Genomic DNA, 24,640 nt, shown 5'->3' with positions numbered 1-24,640 from the left:
CAGAATGTACATAACCCTATTTTGTGAACAAATATATACAGAACAGGACAGTAGGCCTACTGTGTAAATGTTTTGTACAGATCACTGCATGAAAATTGGGATTTCCGACCCCGTAAACGGCCGCAAATCTCCCAAATTTTCGGCAGTTAACGACAATTTACAGCCTGCGAACGTCGCGTTCGTCTGTGCCGAATATTGCCGGAAACGAACCATGACGTATGCAGAGCGCTCGCGCCGGAGGTGTGAATGGCTCTAATTACCATATGAATAGCAGCTCCCGCCAGAGAAAGGCTTGAATTTCCTCACTCACTATTGGTTGAACCCACGTGGTTTAAACAAGAAAAATCACTCGTGATTGGTTGGCAGATCTGTTACTATTGGTCACCCTTGCTCATTAAAAATTCAAAAAATTATAATATTCATATAATAATAATATATAAATTATTTTTTTATATTCATAATATGCTATTCTGTGGTATATTCATGTCATTGTTAACCTATGGACTACACTATTATTACCATCAAGGACATGAATTTATAAAGGAATGGAAAATTTGCCAGGGACATGCTGTTTATTCAAAGAAAGAGCTTTATTAGCACAGACACAAAACAATATACACCTATGTACAAAGCATAGATCATCTGCACACACAACAAATTGGAAGCTCAGTGTCTGTTTTCATCTTCGGAGCTGTAGTAGGTGACTAGCGGCGTTCTCTCTGAATTGGATCCACTTTGAAACCGTCTGTGGTGCGTTGCCCTGTATTTAGGAGTCGCCTCTAATCTCGACTGCAGCGTAGCACAGAGCTCTGTGAGCTCCTGGCTGGTGGTTGAACTTCATCGGACATCAGATCTATGGTGGCGCACTTCCAAATGCCCACGTCATCCTCACCTAGCACACCGTCTCGCTTCTAGCAGCTGTAAAAACAACCAATACAGACAATCAGTACTGTGATGCACTGTGTATGGACACAAAACATCTATTAATGCACGTGAAAAATTGTCACATTGACTAAAAATCTTACCCTCTTTCTTCTCGCTCGACTCCGAGCTGAACTCGTCACAGCTTCGGCCTGCAATGCCAGATCTGGTTGTTTGTACCTGAAGCTCCTGCGTACTGTCTCGTAGTATGTCTTACAGGCAGCTGGAAAACAATTAAATGAGAGTGATATGAATAAAAACAACGCAAGTCACAGTAAAATGAAACAAGGAGAAAATAGTAAAAGTTACTTACAATGTCGTCATGATCAGCGTCATGAAAATCTGGACTTGCAGACATAGCTCTGAGTAAATGTGAGGTTACGCCCTCGTTATGAGGCGAGGTTACTCTATGGAAACAAAATGTATGATTAAGATCGTAAACTATAACGGATCTATTTTCTTATACAAGAGAATGAAAGCATATTCTTTGAATCTTACCTTTAAAATGTTTGTAAGTTTTTATGAAAGTAAAAAAATAAAAGAATGTAAGATTCTTTTTTTTTTTTTTTTTACCTTGCTCCAGTTTGTAGCGCCCACAATTTGTCTCAGAGTTGTGAAGATGGCATACTGCTTCCTGTAAATTACAGGATTATTTACAATTATTAAACAAATAATAGCCATCAATCCCATGACCTCTTGCTTTATGATGAAATCATGAAAAACAGAATATTCTTACATTTCACAAGGCCTGACAAAATACAGCTGCAGGTAACTAGCGGCATTCGCACAATCCATCCAGACACCCCACCGACGATGCCGTCTTCCTCATCAGACATCAGGTCTATGGTAGCACACTTCCGAAGGCCCACCTTATCCTCAGCTAGCACACTCTGTCTCGCTTTTAGCAGCTGTTAAAACCAATAAAGACAATCAGTACTGCGCAATGCACTGCGTATGGACAACACACATCTATTAATGCACCTGAAAAATAGTCACATTGACCAAAAACGAATCTAATCTAATAAATCTTACCGTCTTTCTTCTCGCTCGACTCCGAGCTGAATTCACCACAGCTTCCGCCTGCAATGCAAGATCTGGTTGTTTGTACCTGAAGCTCCTGCGCACTGTCGTGTAATATGTCTTAAAGGCAGCTGGAAAACAATTAATTGAGAGTGATATTAATAAGAACAACATAAGTCACAGTAAAATTAATAAGAACAACATAAGTCACAGTAAAATTAAACAAAGGAGAAAAAATGCAACCGGGTGAAATTGCAGAAATACACACCGGAAGCAAACTATGCTTTTTGAAATTGGGGTTTTATTCTGACTGCTGTTTAAAATAAGTGACAGCGGTCAATGGAAGCACAATTAAACAGATAAAAGTCTGATTAAGAAAAAAGTTTGCCTTGTTCGAAGAGATTTCACAAGAAAAAAAAATAGATTTCACTAGTAAAAAAAAAAAAAAGAACAAAAAAAAGAAAGAAATTGTAGAAACAGTTTACAGTAAATTTGAAGATGACAATCAAATGTCACAAAAAGCTTAACCAGTGGATCAATGCCCAAATCCACAGAATACTTAATTCAAACTGAAATGCAGTGTAATACACTGCAACTGGTCAGATTTAAATTGATTTCTCCAAACCAAAATATGTTAGGCTACAATTAAATACGATAACACAAACTGGAATACGGCAGTGGCTGAGGTAACTTAGGCCTAAGTTACAAGAGAAATAAAAGCACTTTAACAAAGCCACAACCCACGTTTAAAGTCCCCATGAAATCAAAATTGACCATACTTACTTTGTTTGCCTAAATTGATCGTTTTGTGGTGAACAATTCATCCATGCATGCAAGTCAATCCACACAAATTTTTTTTGGTTTCGTAATCTTTAATCAAAATCTGAAAATGCCCCTCCCCTCTGCGTTGGAGGACCTTCCCTGATGACGTAGGTTTGAGGACTTGGGTTGGGAAACGCTTAACCACTCCCCTCAAACCGTTAGTCTGCTATGAGCAGAGATGGAGAGGAGGAGCGCTAGAGTAAAACCCTGCCCTCTGTTCAATATTCCGTTTCACTGGGAAACACGTCACAACACTGGAGAAAAGTCGTTTGCAACTTCCGGTTCACGGGGACTTTAATCATGCCATGCGGAACCAGAAATATGCATTTAACCATAAAGTTATACTGTATAATCACAGAATATAGATTCAACTCATTAACAGATTTATCAAATAAACATGCCATCAGTAATTTCCCCCATAAACCATAAAACGTACATACCCAATCCTTTACCGTCCGATCACCACGAGGTTCACTCGTCACACATGCGCTCCAAATAAATCTATAAACAAAAATGTACACATCAAATGTTCTTTTAACTTCGCTTCACAACTTATTTGTGCATATTAAAGATATTGGAGTAATATTTACCAAGAAAGAAGAACGTATAACACAGAATCCGATCGATGCACGCACCGTCATGGAGCTCTCCTGAACAATGAAAAATGGCTGCCGTTCTCTGGTCGCGCGCACGCGTCCAGCACAAGTGAATAGTATCGCGAGAAGAGAGGGATTTCTTAAAGGGGCCACAAACATTTTTAATGCAAAATAGAAACGAGGTACATTTTATGTAAACAACTCTAATCGTAGTTGTAACTCTATATGTACAGTAGGCATAATTCTTGTCATTGCGTATGTGTATGCAGCATGAGTCAAATACAATCTTCTGTTCGTGTTGTATTATGCACAGTGGTTGGGCTCTAAGAGATTGTGATGCTGTTTGCATGGAATGCACATTTTACCTTTGTGGCAAAGCCTGATTGAAATTAATTGTTGAAATAAATGGTTTTGTGTCTTTTTTACATAACATTGGCTATTGCTAATGACACATAGTAACTAATCTAGCTACTTTCATTAAATATATCAATTTAAGCTAAAATGTAAGAGGGTCATTCTATGAAAATGTCCATTTTTCTGTCCCTAGCCTTTACAGAAATATTACACTTAAAAAACACTTTAGGGTTACAATTTCTTTACATTTTAAAATAAAACAATATGTTATTTGAACAATTACACCCTCTTGAGCCATCAATGTGGCAATATTTGATTTTTATGAATTATATAGAATTTCAAGCACCACAGAAGTGCTCGTCCCCAGTCATGTACAGAGGGAAAATGCTTTATTTTGAGGTCAATAACAGATTTTTACACCATTTAAAATACAATAATGTATACATAACTATCAAATATATTATGTAAATGATATATATATAAAAAATGCAGAATACATATTATAAAATTTATAATGAAAGTAGTGGTCCCCTGTCACTGGTGTTACTGTTAAACAAAAATCTCTTATTTTGAAATAAAAATCACACTGCTATAGCTTATGTTTGTATGCAGGCCTACGGAATTTATATTCACAATACTTAATAACTAATATTATTTTATTGCATTTATATTAGTTGTTTGAAGAGTTACAAAAAAGCGGTCGGTCTTAACACAAGTTTCAGCCGGCAAGTCGGTCGGACTAAAAGGGGGAAAAAATAAATAATTGGGTCGGTAGGCTACTAAATTGACAGGGTCGGTCGGGTTACGGCAAACAAGAATATTTTTAAGGATGGCCTTAGACTATTGTAACTCACTTTATTTTGGGCTATCTCAGGCCTCTCTCTCTCGTCTACAGCTAGTTCAAAACGCAGCGGCTAGACTTCTCACCGGGACACGCAAATATGAGTCGATCACCCCTATTTTATTCAAACTCCACTGGCTACCTGTCACATTCAGGATTGATTTTAAAATTTTACTATTTGTGTATAAAGCTCTTAACAAACCGGCCCCCCAATATCTGACCAATCTCCTCTGCCCGTACACTCCATCTCGTACTTTGAAATCCAGTGATCACTGTCTTCTCATCGAGATCCAGACTTAAAAAACGAGGCGACTGCACTTTTGCAACTGCAGGCCCAAAACTTTGGAACAGTCTACCCCTCTATATCAGACTAGCTCCCTCAATTTCCATCTTCAAAACATCCTTGAAAACTTTTAATACCCTTTGACACAACTATTTTTTTTTTTTTTTTAAATGTCCTGTTTCTGCCCTGCATTTTATCTATTGCCCTGTACAGCACTTTGGTCAACCTTGGCTGTTTTTAATTTTGCGTTATAAATAAATATTGTATTTTTTTTAGAATTAAGTTAATACCTTTGAGTCACCTGGGATAAAACTCCCCCTGCTACCCTCATTTGCATTTGTAAAGCTAACAGCAGTCTCATTTACATGTTAAAGCATTAGAGGGAGGGGGGTCACGGGGCAAGCAAGTCCCACGTCAATTTCCGACAATTTCCGACAGTTTGCAGTGTTGCCTGTAAATTGCCGTTTGCAGTCGTAAACCTGAACTTCCACGACAATCTACAGCGCCGGTAACTGTCGAAAATCCCACTTTTCATGCAGTGGATTATAAAGATTGTCAGTAGAGAAATATGTCTGGACTCATAATGCAAACAAACAGCAGAAGAACATCATTGATTCACACTTTCACTCATCAGACAAACATGCACAAGTCTCGTGGATGATCTGAATCTTTTTTCAAACTTTATTTTTAAAGGTTTTACATTTAACCAAAATTAACTTAAAGTAACAAACAGATAGACTGACCAAAGAAGAAATTAATCACTATAATGTGAAGCCAAAATACAATGAATCATGTTCCCCAGACATATATTGGCCCTCATTTATCAAAAGTGCGTACACCAAATTTCCAGCGTACACCTGGCGTACACCCAAAACCACGTTGACTTTGAGATTTATCAATATGGACGTTGGCGTACGGCACGCTCAAATCCTACGCCAGCTCAGGAGGTGGTGTACGCACGTTTTGAGTTCGGGAATGCGCAAAAAAAAACAATTCCTAACACCACAAAACGCACTGACAAACTAAAAGATATAATATAATATGACCCACTGTAAAAAAACAACAGCATAGTAATTATAAACTTCAGTGTTTATTTTTGTGCAACGTGGACTTCAAAGTTTAATTTGTGTGACTTTACCAAAGCATTTGTAGGCATATGTATTCCTTAAGTTGCGAGCCTGTGCGCTTTACCTGACGTTTCAAGCCTTGTTTATACTTTCGCCTGGCTCCGCAGCGCGAGTCTCCGCAGACTGCGCGCGCACCTCCCCAAACGGACGAGGCGTTTATACTCGACGCGCTCGCCGTTGTACTATTCTTTGAAACGATGGTTAGGCCAGGGTTAGGACCGGCAGGTGCGCACGGACTGGGTTTAGTAATGAAAGGCTTTCAATGACCAAAAAAATAATTCAGACTGACAAAATAATAAAAATGCCATTCTTCTTCTTTTAAATAATAATAATACAAATAATAATAACGACATTCTTCTTCTAAATAACAATAAGCGTCATTAATAATAAAAATCTAGAAATCAATTTTGTTTCTTTCCACTTCCCTGGTTTCGCTTTCTCTTTCTCAAAGAAGTTTCTCTTTAATTTGCCGTCTTCCGTGTGTCCATGGCGTAAAATGAGGGCATGGGGGGAGCGGAGACTTGAATATATAGGAGCGTGTTATTCTAATGACGATCGATTTCAGCCGCGGCATTTATCAAGGGCAGGTATTGCGTACACCAGAATTTCAAAGGTACGCACAGCTTCATAAATCAGGCGATGAGAGGACTGTAAGCATAATCTTACGCCAATATATACGCCCGTTTCTACGCAAGATTGATAAATGAGGGCCATTAAGTGGAATAATTATATATATTTTATAATATAAATGGCATCTATTTATCAAAGAAAGTTTTCCATTTCTTCCAGTAACTTTCCCCTTTTTCCGAAGCATGCCTTAAGAAAAGGGTCAGTTTCTCCATGTTGTATATTTCGTTTGTAATTTCTATCCACTGTGATGAAGTAGGAGGGTCCATGTTCAGCCATTTACGTGCAATGGCCATGGCCTTCTTGCTTGATGCTTGTAAGATTTTTAGCAGATATCTGTCTTCCTTTCTTGTCCCACTTGGTATATTTCCAAGGTAAAACACAGAAAAAGTCTCATCTAGTTGTAATCCCAATATCATTTTTATATATCTAATAATATCTGTCCAGTAGGGGGCGATCTTAGATCACCCCCAAAAGATGTGAAAATGCCCTGCTGATTTCTGTCCACAGTTCCTCCAGCAATTACCATGTTCAGAATTTGTTGTTCTTTGATCTTTGGAGTAATGAAGTACCTTAATGTATTTTTCCAAGTAAATTCTCTCCATAAGTCAGAGCTGGAAGTAGTAGCAATGGTTTCACATATAGGCTATTTAACCAATCGTCCTCAGTTATATTCATTCCAATCTCATTTTCCCATCTTTGCTTAATATACATAGTCAACCCAATAGTGGAAAGCTTTTTCCCAGATTGTAAAAGAGAATATACAGCGGAGACATGTTTTTTAGTGAGCTTCCCCCTACATACATTTATAAAAAGCATAACTAAGGGGCTGGTCTCCATGTTTTTGGACCTGATATCTGCATTAAAATGATGTCTTAATTGAAGATACCTGAAGAAATCATCTTTCCTCAAGTAATATCTTTCTGATAATTGTTGAAAAGTTTCTAGGCCATTATCTGTAATTATTTTCAAATATGCCGTAATACCCTTACTACACCAGTTTTTGAACCTTGCATCATTTTTTTGCAGGTGTGAAATCCCTGTCATACGCTTGCCAGCGTAAGATCTTTGCACCTCTTTCAACTCTCTTATCTCTTAATTCCGTAAGACAAATGCTTAATGGTGTTTTTATCCCAAGAGATACATTGGGTAAAAGTGATTGTAATAGTTGTTTGTCTCCTAAAATGGAGGGGAGAGGATTGCCGATCTCAGCCTGATCCATTTCTTTCCACTTGGCATTACTTGACGGGTCACGCATGCTATCAAAATCCTAAGTTGTGCTGCTTTATAATAACTCCGTAAACATGGGAGAGCCCTACCACCTTCCTTTTTGGCTAGTTGCAATGTCTCAAATTTTATTCTAGGCCTATGTTTACACCAAATAAAATTCAAAATTATTTTGTTCCATTCATTAAATTGCTTAAAGGTCACCTCATCTGGTAATGCTAAGAAAAGATAAAGTAGTCTTGGTAGTATAATCATTTTTACCAGTCCTATTCTGTTGTACATGTTCATTGGGAATATTAGCCAACGATCCATTTCATGTTTTATATTGCATGTTAAGGGGACATAATTGTGTTTAAATACTTCTGTCAGTTCTCTAGGAATATTGACCCCTAAATATTTAATTATGTTATTATTCCAATTACATTTTAAATGTTTTTGTATCTGTTTACTTTGAGTTTTATGGGGGTTGAATTTGTATCCCGAATAAGAGCCATATTTTTTAACTAGGGATATTAATGTTGTCAAACTAATATCAGGTTTGATGAGAGTCATCAAAATGTCGTCTGCATACAAACAAATTTTGTATTCTGTATTGTATACAGTGACTCCTATAATATTTTCTGATTCTCTGATGGCTTGTGCCAATGGTTCAATAAACAATACAAATAGTGTTGCGCTCATCGCACATCCTTGTCTACAGCCTCATTTTAGGGAAACACCATCTGATAAAACTCCATTCATTTTAATTCTTGCTGTAGGTGAATTATATAGGGATTTTAGGCAATTGATAACCTGGCAATTAAAAACCGAATTGTTTTAGAGATATATATAGACACTCCCATCTCACAGAATGCCTTTTCTGCATCAAGGCTGAGGACGACAGATTCTGTGGGCTTAATATGATTTATGATTTTTAACGCTCTTCGTATGTTGTCATGTGTTTTTCTATTTTTAAAGGGGTCATATAATGTCATTTTTGAACAAGCTAATATGATTCTTTAGGGTCTAAATTAAAAGTTTGTAATATACTTTAATTGAAAATTCTCATTAGTATTGTAAGAAAACATGTGTCTTTAAATGATAATGAGCTTTGCTCAGTGGTGTAGTCTAGTTTTTTGTAGTGAGTATACTCTAATACCCCCGCCGCCGCTGCATACTCACCCATCCCAGAGCGTCACCCCATAAGCACCACCACACTCACTAATGCATACAGTATGCATCGACATGTAATTGAGAGCATTATGAAATACTAAGTGTTATCAACATGTCAATTTATTATAAGCAACACAAGACTTTAACAGCCAATGACATTTACAGCTGGGGAGACTGGACTGATTTTCTACTGTTTAGTGTTAATCACCATCTAACTCAGTCAGTTAAGAGCTACATTTAGCCTTAGATGTTATATGAATATGGTCCCTGAAGCACAGGTTTTATCAGCTGACAATTTTCAAAAAAATTTTTTTTTAAACATTATAGGCACAAATACAAATTTACTTTTAGAAATGGTGTTTTTGAAAAAAAAAAAAAAAGTGTTATTTTAAAATACATTTTACTGTGCAATTTCTTTTTAATTAATTTGAGTTAGACCGAACTTTTATTTTGGTGGGTTGTAGACATTTGAGTTTCTGTGTGTTTTAATAAACTATTATTATTATTATTATTATTATTATTAGGCCTGAAGCAATAGTAATATATTTCTTTTATAATTTCTTCAAGTTATACCGAACTTTTATTTTGACAGGTTGTCGTAAAGACATACATTTCTGTGTGTATATTAAACGAATGAATGACGATAGTTTTATCAAATGAAATGGTGAAATTCTCGTGCAGTGACTCTCATAGCAGCTCTGCGATGAAATGCACATGTGTAGCTGTAGCCTACATCATGTCTCAATACAGTGAAACGCTGAAAACACCACGAGCGTGAGTCACCCGTGCTTCTCTGTCTGTGTGTCTGTGTGTGTGTGTGTAGTGGAGCACACATTGAGCGCTCATTCCCAGAGACGCGTATCTAATTGCAGTCTCTTTTAGCTTTAATATTTATAGACACTAGTCCATATCGAGATTTGATTCATTGTACAGTTTTGATTTATTCATTCAAAAATAGCCAAAATCTGTGACGTTCTGCTTTATACAGCAAGTTCCATTTGTGACTGGATTCCGCGATTCGATCCGTCGCTTCGCAAACACAGACGGGGTGAATTTATGAATGAAAGTGTGAAAGTTCTGACACAAAACGAAGTTGATACGTATCCTCACGCTTTTTTTAAGTGGGTATACGCAAATCCTTGGCATTTTCTAGTGGGTATACGGCGTATACCTGCGTATCACGTAGACTACACCACTGGCTTTGCTCCCCCCCCCCTCTGTTCTGTGCGTACACCGTTTGTTATAACCATAACACAATAACCATAACGCGTTGTTTATTATAAACATGGGATTATGAATTATTTTGAGAAGGTCATACATAGAAAACATGCCGTATGTACCCTGAGTGTAAAAATAGCCGCATTCATCGTGAAGCGTGCAGCAAGCGATTTGCAAAGATTAATATAAAGGTTAATAAAACGTTACACTCACTCACTTCTTCTGGAGGTGCAGCAGGAACACGAATAGTTGGTAGCAGCTAGGCTACCGATCATTTTTTCAGGAGCAGCTTCTTAGTAAAACCAGCTTTATACTGACCCTCGTTTGTAAAGCAGTCTGGTGAAATGCTTCGCGCAAACATGAAAGCATTGACGTTGATCGTGGGGAATTCCCTTCGAAAACAAACTCAGCCACTGCGTCTTCAGCGGTTCGGATTTAGGAACATAAAAATGACTGCTGTGTTCCTTATTACACCCAGGAACAGAACACCACACTCGCAGACGCCATTCTACTCAGTGCTCCAGCTTTCAGCAATGAACGCGCCGGATGGCGCGGGCTATGATTGACAGCTCGCTCACGAGGGCGGGTCTGTGTTGAAACGCTGCTGTCAATCAAGCATTGTGGGCGGGGCGTCGATTTTGTGACGTCACAAAATCGAACAGGGGTGCGTTTCCCGAAAGCATCGTTAGCCAACTATGGTCGCAAGTTCCGTCGTTACCAATACAGTTCAATGGACATTGCGATGAACTTGCTACCATAGTTGGCCAACGATGCTTTCGGGAAACGCACCCCAGCTTGATTCAGGAGAGGGGGAAACATATAAGAAGATTAAAAAAAAAACACTGGATGGATTTTTATCATTTTATGATGGTTGTGTACAGGCACTGTCAACACACATTTCAGTACAATCAACTTGTAAAAGTGCATGTACCATTATATGACCCCTTTAACAAATCCTATCTGGTCTGTATCTATCAAATCTGGCAATATGTTTTCAAATCGTTTGGCCAGTATTGTGGTAAATATTCTATAATCTATGTTCAACACTGATACAGGTCTATAAGAGCTACATTCAGTTGCATCCTTCCCTGGTTTAAGTATTACAGAGATAAGGGCGTGATTCCAAGATATTGGTATTTCTCCGCCTTCCAAAACCTGATTAAAACAACTTTTCAAAATCGGTATTATCATTTGCTTGAAACACTTGTACCATTCGGATGGAAACCCATCAGGACCTGGCACTTTATTCCCCTTTAAATTTGATATCGCTTTTCCTATTTCTTCCTCTGTTATTTGCTGTGTAAGTTTTTTATTCTGTTCTGTGCCTATATACGGTAAATCCAATGAGTCCAAGAAACTTTCCACTACATTTATGTCTGCCGCTGGGGGCTGGAAGTATAAATTTGAATAGTAAGATACAAAAGACTCTTGTATAGCCTCTAGTTATATCATACCTCATTAGTCTGTGGGTTTTCTATCTTATGTATGTAACAGCTTCTTGTTTGCGTGTTCACGCAATTAATCTCCTGGCTTTACGTCCATTCTCATAATAGGTTTGTTTGATAAATTTAGCTTTTTTGGTCACTTGATTTTCATAAAGGTCATTTAAAGTCTTTCGGGACAGATTTAGTTGTTCTAAACTATCTGCATTATTATTTCTTTGATGCTCCTCTTCCAAAAGTTTAAGATTCTATCCTCAGTCGCCTCCACTCTAGTCGTTACATCTTTTATGTCGGTCTCAATAGCACTCAGTCTGATGTTCATTTCTCCTCTAAAATCACCAAGCTCCCTTTTGAGTTGCCCCATTGCTTCATTGAGCTCTTTAGAGATGTCAGTGTGTAGCAACGATGCTAACCTTCATAGCCTCCATGTTATCGGCGCCTGTTAGCTTGTCAGTGCACGAGGTGCTATCCTAGCTGTCACTCTGTGATAAAACGTCCTCTTCTGAATTAACAGGAGTCTTTCCTTTGTTTCTTCGCTTCCGTCCCCCTGGCATTATCTCCAGTAACTTTTATATCATTAAAATAGCGTTAAACCTTGAGTGGGATTCAAACCCGCCGGGAGCTCTATAATTATGCGACCGCTCGCCTCTCCGCCATTACTGGAAGCCTTGGATTATTTGAATCTTAATGAACATCATACAATATCATGATTCATATGTAGGAAAATACAGCAAGATTTTAAACTACTTCTGGAAAGTGAAGAACAAAAAATGTGCATCAGGTGTGTTTTGCTTTTTAATAAATGTATGGTTTGGATTGCTGTCCTCCAGTGGTTTTCCTGAACTGTATTTAATAAATACCGCTTTGCAATTAAGTCCTTCATTTGTCTCCTTCCAACCAAGCCCTGACAGACAGGAAATAAAAAAAAAATAGAAAAATAATTCTAACCCTTTGAAGAGGCCCTTCAGCTAAACACACCTGCTCTAAATACCCGTTCTCACACACACAAGATTGTCCAAATCAAACCACATTTCTGAAGAAAACCAACCACAGCAGATCTCAGTTTGACTCAGAACCAGAGCTTTAAAAAATTGTAATGTATAAGTCAACTCTCTTCCAGAAGTAGCCTATGTTAAATTATAAAAATGAAATTCCACCCATTAAGAACAGTTAAAGTCTTAATAAGGGCCAGATGAAATATAACTTTATATCATGTGCAAATGCAGCGACTAGAGTTGGGAATCATAAGACATTTTCCAGTTCCGGTTCCCATTCAATACAAATTATTAAAACAACTAATAAAAAATAAAAAATAGTTGTAAGGGGAAAATGCACAATCCTTTTTGTGTTTATTTCTTATACTTGTCAAATGAGTTTAACAGACTGGTAATGTCAACAAATTAAACATATTATTTAGCAATTTTTGCAAAAATAATTAATTTTTCTTAAGGAAAATAAATGCATTCTAGCTTATTGTATCTCCAGCAGTGGATAATACCCTCTCAGAAGGGGTAGAATATGCTTGAACACACATGTAATATGCAGACAAGTTAAACATAATATTTCGATTTGAATGATTGATTCATAAAGACTTCACTTCATTACTGGATGAAACAGCGCTCTAGCAGTTAAATAAACAGAACTGCATGCCTCTTGCGGAAGAACATTGTAGCCGGAGCTACTTCTCTATGTTTAATTGCAACTTCTATGACGCGGGTGAGTCACTCAGGCACTGTGCTACTCCGCAGCGGTGCCGGTGTAAAGTAGTCCGAGTATAAACGCTTATTACAGGTTTGCCGTTGTGATTCAGGATAAGACAAAAACACGGTTTGAAAAAAGGCATTCATGATGTACTCGCTCATTATACATTTAGTAAATTCTGAAGCGAATTTTCGTTATTTGAAGCGACTTTCAAAGGGTGATTTACTCTGTTTTGGTTGCTACCGTTGACACCAGGGTTTATTCTCGAACTATAAACTTTTAAACTTTTCGGTTCTGATTAATTCGGTTCGGGAGTATAGATAAAAGCCCGCCCGCACTTACAATTGATTGGTTGGGTCCTTACATGCCCTTCGTGAGGCACACTAGCACACACACACACACAACACACAACACACAGGTCTCTCGCTCCCTCTCTACACGTTCTTCCGCCGGTAGACGTAGAATCCACAGCTAGATCAGTGAGAAGCCCTATGATTACAACGACCATCATTTGAAGTGTCACACAGTTCTGAAATTGTCGTACATTATAAGATTTTTTCCATTATTGATCGTACATCGTACAGAGGTCAAAATTATCGTACAAATACGATAATTATCGTACATCTGGCAACACTATTTTAATATTCATGAGGTGAGTGTGAGACGTCGCTATTAAAGGATAAGCTCCCAGCACTTCGCCCACACATCGATCCAGAACGTATTTGGAACCGAAACTTAGGAATTTCGCACGGTTCCTGTATTTATATATAAAAAAAAAAAAAATACCGGTTCTGGATAAGAACCGGTTTTCGGTTCCCTACTCTAGCAGCGAATGAAATTAGGAGGGTCAAACTGTGTCGTGGGAGGATTCACAGACTGAGTGTTTTTCAGCAGATAGTTTCATCACACACTGCTACTGAAGAAAATGTTTCACACGTGTGTTTTATTCTGTTTGAGCTGCTGGAGTCTGATCGGTAAGTTATAAAAACATTTTCATGGCTTTTTTTTCTATTTCAGAGCAATAAAGTGGCTGATACTGTTTGAATTAGACATTTTTATCTGCTGTTAAAATGAATCATGAATATTGTGAAATCTACTAACTTTGAATTCAGGTCTCCAATTCTTAAAAAAAAAAAAAAAATAATAATAATAATAATAATAATAATAATAAAAGTAGTTATAAACATCTTCAAAAGTCATGGAAAGCCATTAGTCAAAATGCACAGGTCTCAAAACTAGCCTACAGGAAACGTGTGATCTCTGTAATTGCAAACAAAGGTTTCTGTACCAAATATTAAGTTCTGCTTTTCTGATGAATCAAATACTTATGTCATGCAATAAAAGGCAAATTAATACTTAAAAATCATACAATGTGATTTTCTGGATTTTTGTTCTAGATTCCTTCACTCACAGTTGAAGAGTACCTGATAAACAAGTAATAAAAACTCAGTGAGTGTTTTAGCGCAATTTTCTCACGTCATGGGATCACAACACTAAAGCCCCGTTCACACTACAAGCGACTTTATCGCTGCATGTCGCCCGTGGCTGGCGATGAGGTCGTTAGTGGGCGTTCTCACTTCTGGTTGCCTAGGTAATGTTTGTGAGTGACATTCACGGATGTTGCGTGTTGTAGACAACAAATCTGTTTTCTTGCCGCTACAAGCTAACATTTTGTAAGGAAAAGTCTAAATATAAATGGGATCAGTACATAAAATGCATAATATTAAAGATGAATGAGAAACAGCGAGTGCCCTGTGCTATCGCGGCTATTAACTGCAGAAAATGGGCAAATACTGGTCTTTCTGAGTTCACGAAACCATTCGGGCTCGAAGTCAGCACGACGAGTACTACTGTATGTACACAGAGACATATCATAAATTATTGGACAGTTTCTGACTGCTAAAATAAACTTCTCATTCATCTTGCCTCGGTCAGACGCTGCACTGAAGAGTGACGGATCACGTGTGCTCCACTGACTTCACACTTATTGGTTGTCGCTCGCGAAAGTCGCTCTTCATTTGCATAAAGTTAAACATTTCTCAACTTTGTCGCGTCGCCAGACACGCCCCATCCAGTCGCCAACGGTAGCGACCGCGCGTGTCGCCGGAAGTCGCCCGCTCCCCATTGAAAATGAATGGTATCGCGTCGCTTGGTCGCGTGTAGTGTGAACGCAGCTTAAGAGATAGTAAATCTTTTCCTGGATTTTTTTTGTGCGTTCCCGAGATTAGACCTTCCTTAACATAATGCCGAAAACCCGAAGTCTCTAGGTGGTCTGGTTGAGGAGTAGATAGAAGTGCAAGATTGGTGCGCACAGACAGAACAGAAATCATGAGTTAACAATCGCAATTTTGTCCGGTGGAAAATTGCGCTAAAAATTACACACTTCTACATGCTTTGTAAGTGGGACAACCTGCAAAATCGGCAGTGTTTTAAATACTTGTTCTCCCCACTGTATATACAACAATTGTAAATCACGAGTTACTCATATTTTACCATGAAATGTAGATTTTATATGGCATTTGTATATGTATACGTGTGTGTGCGTGTGTGTGTGCATTAGGAGGGTCAGACTCTGTCAGGGGAGGATTCGCTTGTGTTTGTTAAAGGTCCCCTATTATGCAAAATTCACTTTTGCATGCTGTTTGGACATAAATGTGTGTTGGCAGTGTGTACACAACCACCCAATAGTGATAAAAATCCACTCACTCCTTTTTTATTAATCCCCATAAATCATCAGCAGTGTCTCCCAAGGACCTGTTTTCAGAATGCTGTTTTAGTGACGTCACTAAGCACAGGCCCCGCCCACAAGTGTTGACAGACACTGCCATTTCAACATAGACCCGCCCTAATCGAGTTCACAGCTGCTGCACTGAGAATGTCTCCCAAGCGTTGTAGGCTAGGTGTTGTGTGGGCGGCTGGATGTATTAATCCACATAGCTCTCTCTATTTACTCCCAAAATCTGAGGCAGCCGCTGAAGACGAGGTGGAATTATTTTGTTTTTAAAGAAAATGCTCCCTCAACTCTACCGAAATTCGTTTATGTACTTGCACACTTCTTATAACTTAGGCTACTTTGTTTACTCAGTTATTACGGTGATTTTCTGAAGTAAAACTGACGCTTCATCTTTTGTGTGATGTACAATAAACCTTATTAAACTCATCAGTATATGTTTGATCATCATTCGGACCTGGTCCGAAACAGCAGACTTGTAGGCTAGTAGCCTAATAATGGATACATAAATGACAAATACGTTATAACCGTAATTAAACTACTAAACTATACCTGTTCCATACAGCACTCGGACTCTGTAGGCATTATTGTCCGACTCCGGGTCGAAATGAACACCGTTACTGAGAGTTTCTGATATTATCATCATTCCGTGAGGTGATATTGTCCTGAGAGACTGAGCGTGAGCTCATGAAGCTCCGCCCCCTGGGCCGTGCAGCAGCAGCTTATTTGCATTTAAAGGGCACACACTAAAACAGCACGTTTTTCTGAGCCCAAAAAAATGACAATTTAAACATACTGTAAAAAATGATCTGTTGGGTATTTTGAGCTAAAACTTCACATACACACTCTGGCGACATCAGAGACTTATTTTACATCTTGTGAAAAGGGGCATAATAGGGGACCTTTAAGATCGGTTGTGCGTTCATTGTTAGTCTTATTAGATCAGGCTTTTCACTGAACAGCTGCAAATGTTTCACATGTTTGTTTGTTCTGTTTGTGCTTCTGCCGCCTGATCGGTAAGTTATAAACATATGTGTGTTGTTTATTCACATATCAGAGTAATAAACTCCTGCGGCGGTTCAAATTAGATTATTTTCATCCACTGAGATCAAATCTCTCTTGGTTTAGGTATTTTTAATTTCAATGATTACAAATGCAAATCCTCCTATGAAATGTCTAAAAAAAATGCATTTACATAATTTTAAATACTTCTGCAGTAATCATAAACAACTACAAAAGTCATGGCAATTCAGTAATTAAAATGTGTTGAAAATATATCGAATATTTAAACTTGTACTTTCAAGCTGTATTTACTTTATCATATAATTTTTATTTGATTCTTCAGCAGATCATTTAAAAACACATTAAAAGACAAAATTGTTGATTCTCTCGAGTCTGCCTGTTCATATGTGACTTTTCATTTAGTTTGTAGTCTCTGCTGATGTTAAAGGTTACAAACTGATCTCAGACTTTTTAAACCAACATGAGCATTAATCTGAAAACCTGTTCATGTTCATCAGGAGTGTTTGCTGCCGAAACAAATGAAATACAGTCAGTGTCAGTGATGGAGGGAGATTCTGTCACGCTAAACACTGGTGATACTGATATACATGAAGAATACAATAGCATACTGTGGAAATATGGAGCTGAAAAGTATTTTATTGCTGAAATCAGTAGAAAATATGAGATCTCCACATATGATGGTCCTGATGCGAGATTCAGAGACAGACTGAAGCTGGACGATCAAACTGGATCTCTGACCATCACAAACACCACAACTGAACATACTGGAGTTTATCAACTAGAGATAATTAGACAGACACTGACATCAAAATTATTCAATGTTTCTGTCTATGGTGAGTCGAGATGTAATTCCTCCTGCGCTTCTTGTTTTATTAGCTATTTACATATTGAAATATTTAATTATGTTATAGTTTAAGATGAGACAATCACTGCTCATCAACAATGAATCAAAATGAACACTAATTTATCCATATTTATGTTTATTTATCTCATCTTTCTCAGCTCGTCTGCCTGTTCCTGTCATCATCAGTAACTCTTCACAATGTTCTTCATCATCATCATCATCATGTTCACTGGTGTGTTCATCAGTGTTGAATGTGTGTGATGCGACTCTCTCCTGGTACGCAGGAATCAGTGTATTGTCCAGCATCAGTGTGTGTGATCTCAGCATCAGTCTCTCTCTACCTCTGGAGGTGGAATATCAGGATAAAAACACCTACAGCTGTGTGCTGAACAATCCCATCAGCAACCAGACCACACATCTGGACATCAACACACTCTGTCACACATGTGCAGGTACCACAGCACTGATGATATACAGTGAGGAAAATAAGTATTTGAACACCCTGCTATTTTGCAAGTTCTCCCACTTAGAAATCATGGAGGGGTCTGAAATTGTCATCGTAGGTGCATGTCCACTGTGAGAGACATAATCTAAAAAATAAAAAAAAACCAGAAATCACAATGTATGATTTTTTAACTATTTATTTGTATGATACAGCTGCAAATAAGTATTTGAACACCTGATAAAATCAATGTTAATATTTGGTACAGTAGCCTTTGTCTGCAATTACAGAGGTCAAACGTTTCCTGTAGTTTTTCACCAGGTTTGCACACACTGCAGGAGGGATTTTGGCCCACTCCTCCACACAGATCTTCTCTAGATCAGTCAGGTTTCTGGGCTGTCGCTGAGAAACACGGAGTTTGATCTCCCTCCAAAGATTCTATATTGGGTTTAGGTCTGGAGACTGGCTAGGCCACGCCAGAACCTTGATATGCTTCTTACAGAGCCACTCCTTGGTTATTCTGGCTGTGTGCTTCGGGTCATTGTCATGTTGGAAGACCCAGCCTCGACCCATCTTCAATGCTCTAACTGAGGGAAGGAGGTTGTTCCCCAAAATCTCACAATACATGGCCCCGGTCATCCTCTCCTTAATACAGTGCAGTCGCCCTGTCCCATGTGCAGAAAAACACCCCCAAAGCATGATGCTACCACCCCCATGCTTCACAGTAGGGATGGTGTTCTTGGGATGGTACTCATCATTCTTCTTCCTCCAAACACGTTTAGTGGAATTATGACCAAAAAGTTATATTTTGGTCTCATCTGACCACATGACTTTCTCCCATGACTCCTCTGGATCATCCAAATGGTCATTGGCAAACTTAAGACGGGCCTTGACATGTGCTGGTTTAAGCAGGGGAACCTTCCGTGCCATGCATGATTTCAAACCATGACGTCTTAGTGTATTACCAACAGTAACCTTGGAAACGGTGGTCCCAGCTCTTTTCAGGTCATTGACCAGCTCCTCCCGTGTAGTTCTGGGCTGATTTCTCACCTTTCTTAGGATCATTGAGACCCCACGAGGTGAGATCTTGCATGGAGCCCCAGTCCGAGGGAGATTGACAGTCATGTTTAGCTTCTTCCATTTTCTAATGATTGCTCCAACAGTGGACCTTTTTTCACCAAGCTGCTTGGCAATTTCCCCGTAGCCCTTTCCAGCCTTGTGGAGGTGTACAATTTTGTCTCTAGTGTCTTTGGACAGCTCTTTGGTCTTGGCCATGTTAGTAGTTGGATTCTTACTGATTGTATGGGGTGGACAGGTGTCTTTATGCAGCTAACGACCTCAAACAGGTGCATCTAATTTAGGATAATAAATGGAGTGGAGGTGGACATTTTAAAGGCAGACTAACAGGTCTTTGAGGGTCAGAATTCTAGCTGATAGACAGGAGTTCAAATACTTATTTGCAGCTGTATCATACAAATAAATAGTTAAAAAATCATATATTGTGATTTCTGGATTTTTTTTTTTAGATTATGTCTCTCACAGTGGACATGCACCTACGATGACAATTTCAGACCCCTTGTGAGAGACCAAGCTGGCAGGCATGAGGAGTCAGAAAATAGGTTTCCCAAAAAATAAGTTTTTATTTACAAAAACAAAAAAAACTAATTTAAAGAATAACAGAAAATTCTGGGCCCATAAAAGAGGTCAACTAAACAGAACTTAACTCAGGTAACATAACCTTAACATGAACAACCCAAAACCTGGGCAAACCAACAGACCTACTAGACTGAGACATGGGGAAAACTTATATAGTGGCTGATCAGGCCATTCTGAAACAAAAGGGGGTAAACAAAACACATAATATATAAACCACAATAACAACAACACATGTTAAACCAATGCTACCTGATATGAACCAAAGATAAATCAATTAAATAATCATAACAACAAAATATAACTAACAAAGAAAAGAACACATCTCAAATGGAAAAATGGAATCCTCTGCCACCCCCATGATATGGGACAACATGGCGCAGTCCAATTATTCATTCCCCTATTTAAACAGCCTGGCTTCAATTGAAAGTCCTTTTGCCTGTCAGCCAGCCAGAGACCCCCATCAGCAACTCCCCAAGAACTGGTAACTCAAAAAGAAAGATATTAATTTCACAGAACGTAACTTAATGAACCTGAAATGAGCTAAATTGACTAAGTTAACTAAATGTGTGCACCCAAAAAGAAAACCAAGTCAAATAACTAATAAACCGTTTTTTTAAACCTAAAATGTGTGTCCAGTTATTTATTTTGTATATTATGTAAGGTGCTCAAAACAAATGAAAGGGTTACCAACATGAGTTGTTGTTTCCATGTGTGGCTGCTAGTGCAGCCATCACACCCCTCCATGATTTCCAAGTGGGAGAGCTTGCAAAATAGCAGGGTGTTCAAATACTTATTTTCCTCACTGTATGTGTGTATTTACTGACCTGATCTCTGTCTTCTGTTGTAGATCAGACTGATGCATTCACCTCTTTCTTTATCATTACAGCACCAGACACACTCTCTCCTTCAGTTCCTCCAGTCGCAGTGTCTCTGATAGTGTTGATCTCTGCTGGATCTCTGATGATTGTTGCTGGATTCGGGATCTTCTGGATCTGCAGGAAATGTAGAAAAGTTGACAAAGGCAAGTGTTACATACAGCTTTTAAACAAGTCTTCTAACAAATAATACTTTGAAAATATGCTTTAAACAAGTCAACTGATAGCCCTATTTTATCATTTAATTAAAATGATTCTCAATTTTGTAATTAACCTTTATATGAAACCAAACTAATATGTGTAGTTATTTTCTGTACAATGCAGTCATTTCGGAATTTGTGTCTATTGTATATGGTCCTCAACATCGCTCGTTACTCGTCTCACTCGCACACAGCATACACACTGAAAATTCATAAACAGAAATGTTTACTTAAAAAAAAAAAACTTTCATGAAGCTGGTGCTCTAATTGAAATCTAAATGAATGATGAATTTTGTTGTGCTTGTTGAGCCTAAAAGCTGATTAAACACAAAGAATGTAAATGACTAAACAACCCAATTGGTTTGATTTATGTGTAAATGTCTCTCTAAATATGGCAAACGTATTTGTTTAAGAACTTTGTGTGTGGGGAAAATTAATGCTATTTTTAAAATCGGCCGTGTTAAGTTTATTTCTTTATGTTTGAAAGCCCTAACAATAACACATATTGTGAAGAACCATCTTTGTAAGATTGAATTTTGCAGGTTTTAATGGATCTATTATTCTTTAAACAGCTGAGACTTGTTCAGAAGAGATCATTTATGCTGAGACAACATTCGACAAAATAAACGCACAGAAATCGGTGAGACAATACATTCATTTGTTGAGTATTTTTATAATTTCAGATGTAGATAAGTGTGCGTTTGTTTCTTCTGTATAATATGGAAGCCCATTTCCACCACACAAGAAAAAAAAAATGGTCTGTTAATTTATAATAATAATAAAAAGTCAAAATGCTGATATTAAAAAATCAATTATGACTTAAAAGTTGAAAATATCACATACAAAGTTTGAAATTGTGACTTTTTTCGAAATTACAGTATGACTTAGTATGCCTAAATTTTGTCACTACCCTCCTTTGGCTCTTGGGGTTGAGAAGGGGAACATTAAACTAGTTCGGAACCCTGTCACCAATGAATGGGTTGAGAATAACGAGAGACACAAGACGAAAATTCTAATAAACTTATATTTAATAAAAGTAAAGGGATAACTATTTTACATATGAATAAAGAAAATCAATATTTACACAAAGATAAATAAACCAACCACAAAAAGAAAACTAAACACACCGGCAAATTTGTGCCAAACAAAAGACACTAAAAATCAAAAAGGAACTTACTAAACCATTTCAATCTAACCCTAATCTAAAAATAAAATATCAAAGAAAAAGTCTTCAATGACCACTACGTCGTAACTTTACTCTAACCAAACAAAAATAAAGAGAGTAGCACAAATCCCTAACCTAGTGTGTATAGACAAAATTCAAGCTAAATGTTTGCCATGCATGTCACGTGACATTCTTACCTAACCCCTCTCCTCCATCCAGCTTAACCCAGCTTTGAAGAGCTGCTTAAAGGTGCTCTAAGCGATGTTGGGTGACACCACTTCTTGTTGACGTTCAAAGTATTGTCAAACAAAACGGAGGCTAGCTCGGCTAGCTTTTTTTCTTATGTGGTGGAAATGGGCTTCCATATTATAATGATCTATCACATAAATCACGAAACACAACAGCACCATCAGATATTTATTAAAGTATTGTTACTTAGAAAAAACTATATATCACATTTAATATTATATCTTGTCCTATGCATTTTTTTTTTTTTTACAGAAAGTTGAAGAGGAAGAATGTGTAGATTATGCACCAATCGCAATGAGAAGATGATTAAACTTCAGTCTTTTTCCGAGTACAAGACCCAGATTGTGATCATTTCACCTCCAACGTCCTCAGACTCCGAGTCAATGGTTGAGTTTTGGGATTGTGAGAATCACCACGTTTCATCAGGAAATCACAGCAGTGTAACGACTGAGACAAATCAGACACAATTATTTGTTGTATTTAACAAATAATCTTTAAAACTCACTCTGTGGTCTATGGACCCATCCGCCAAAGGAACAACTAGGGCAAGAAGGGCCTCAGTTCCCATGACTACCAACTGATAAGACGGTTTATCGCTCTAATAATGTGGTCAATTGGAAAAGCAGAGAGTACCTAAATTGGTACTTTGAAGATCGAAATGGTTGTGTATATGATATGTCGATGGCTGCGCAACATATTAGTATTACAATAATCTTTAATAGTTTCTTCCTCAGCAACCAATCATTGGCCATTGGTCAAGCAAACCCAGAGAGGTGGGACTTTTCTCAGGCTTTATTAGAGTCAAATTCACAGTGAACCCCCTCTCTTCTGGCTTCTACTGCGGCTTCTTCGGGCTGATGTCTGTGGGGACCCTCACCGGGGCACATGGGCAACGGCAGGCCTTGAGCACAGCCTGCTATATCTTCACTCACCCAACAGAGTCAGACTGTATTTCTTCAGAGCTTCATTCCCTGTTTACGGTTTCATTCTGTCACTTTTCATTTTACCCGTGTATGTGTGATTGTGTGTATGTGTTTATGTTTAGATTAGCTGTGTTCGTGATTTAGTTAATAAACTTGAGCACAATACATATTTGGTTCTGAATCTCTGCTTGCAACAAAGTTTCAGTGTCAGTTTGTGATCGTCTCTCTCTCTCTGAGGTGTGAAAAGTGTGTCTGTGAATAACATGCGGTTGAAGGTGTTTTTTTCCATTCCTGCTTACATGAAACCATTTGACTTCTGCTCAACAGAGAAACCGCTTTACAACACACCGGTGATACTGAACCCATCAATGCTGATGTTTGACAAAAAGGTCTCAAATAACAGTTTCAGTAGTTTTTTCCAGCTGTGACACTTCCTTCTAAGAAGAACTATTCTTGATACCTTTTTTTTCGTTCTATCAGTCGTTTTGAATTTTACACATGAATTGAGTGATCTGATGAATTTTACTCATGTTTTTGGGTTTGTTAAATATGTTGTTGAATATGTTTGTTTAATATATGTTACAAATTATGTGTTTTTAATTGCAGGTGAATCACTGGTGAAACATCTGTTATAATACTATAAATAAATAGTTTTAAATGTAGAAATAGGCCTTTTCCTATACATAATGGTGTAGTTAAATCTAACAGCCTCTGTATAGAGCGCCATCTAGTGTTCAAAATAAGACTTCACATCTGGAACAATAATACTAGGGTTCTTTCTGTGTTTGCCGACCTCGAGTCTCTGTGATCTTCTGGCTCTATATAGCTCAGGTCCCTCCTTTAATGCAAGTCTGGGGGATCTTTTTCACCTGTTTATCGTCCAGCAAGTGAAAATGGTGAGAAGTACACACAATGGATGATAAATAATATATAGTATGCATACTACAAGCCATATGCATACAGCATGATCCAGTATCATAACCAGGAATCAGCTCCACCATCTAATATAAGTATGTTAAAAAGCTTTTAAAGTGACAGTTATAATACAAGCTGCTGCTCTCAGACTGGCAACTGGGAGAAAGTGGACATCGACTGAGGCCATACAGCAAGCAAAATCTGTTGGGGGTATTTTGTAGGACAGGTGCAGCAGGGAAGAGGGGTTTTTGGACTCGGGACAAGCCGACCCATATGGTACAAGGCA

The 24,640-nt window shown here is 38.0% G+C and overlaps 1 protein-coding gene and 1 long non-coding RNA gene across 3 annotated transcripts; one reads left to right on the top strand and one right to left on the bottom strand.

Annotated features, from left to right (window-relative positions):
• Positions 1–777: 777 nt before the first annotated feature.
• On the bottom strand, positions 778–1,723 carry LOC311085267. Of its 2 annotated transcripts, XR_014606765.1 has the most exons (5): positions 1,658–1,723; positions 1,495–1,555; positions 1,235–1,328; positions 1,026–1,144; positions 778–918 (listed from the first exon to the last, which is right to left on the bottom strand). It is a non-coding gene; the product is annotated as an uncharacterized lncRNA (long non-coding RNA). The 2 variants fall into 2 exon arrangements; XR_014606766.1 differs by lacking the exons at positions 1,495–1,555; positions 1,658–1,723 and having other exon boundaries at positions 1,235–1,369.
• Positions 1,724–14,204: 12,481 nt separating this feature from the next.
• On the top strand, positions 14,205–23,630 carry LOC311084747 (CD48 antigen-like). The gene is made up of 6 exons (XM_084116994.1): positions 14,205–14,305; positions 17,583–17,918; positions 18,088–18,381; positions 20,914–21,048; positions 21,675–21,742; positions 22,769–23,630. The coding sequence occupies exons 1-6, from the start codon at positions 14,257–14,259 to the stop codon at positions 22,820–22,822; spliced, it is 936 nt and encodes a 311-aa protein (XP_083973120.1). The 5' UTR covers positions 14,205–14,256; the 3' UTR covers positions 22,823–23,630.
• The last annotated feature ends 1,010 nt before the right edge of the window (positions 23,631–24,640 follow it).

This window comes from Abramis brama, assembly GCF_963993115.1.
Source record: "Abramis brama genome assembly, chromosome: 6".
In the NCBI taxonomy this organism is placed as follows: Eukaryota; Metazoa; Chordata; class Actinopteri; order Cypriniformes; family Leuciscidae; genus Abramis; species Abramis brama.
This window is presented reverse-complemented; position numbering and strand designations above follow the sequence as displayed.

Bases quoted from the DNA above. Each gene is read 5' to 3' on its own strand.
- LOC311084747 (XM_084116994.1), top strand. From the start codon at position 14,257: ATGTTTCACACGTGTGTTTTATTCTGTTTGAGCTGCTGGAGTCTGATC. The intron at 17,919-18,087 runs GTGAGTCGAGAT...CATCTTTCTCAG, and splicing joins ATTCAATGTTTCTGTCTATG to CTCGTCTGCCTGTTCCTGTC. The intron at 21,743-22,768 runs GTGAGACAATAC...TTTTTTTTACAG, and splicing joins AAATAAACGCACAGAAATCG to AAAGTTGAAGAGGAAGAATG.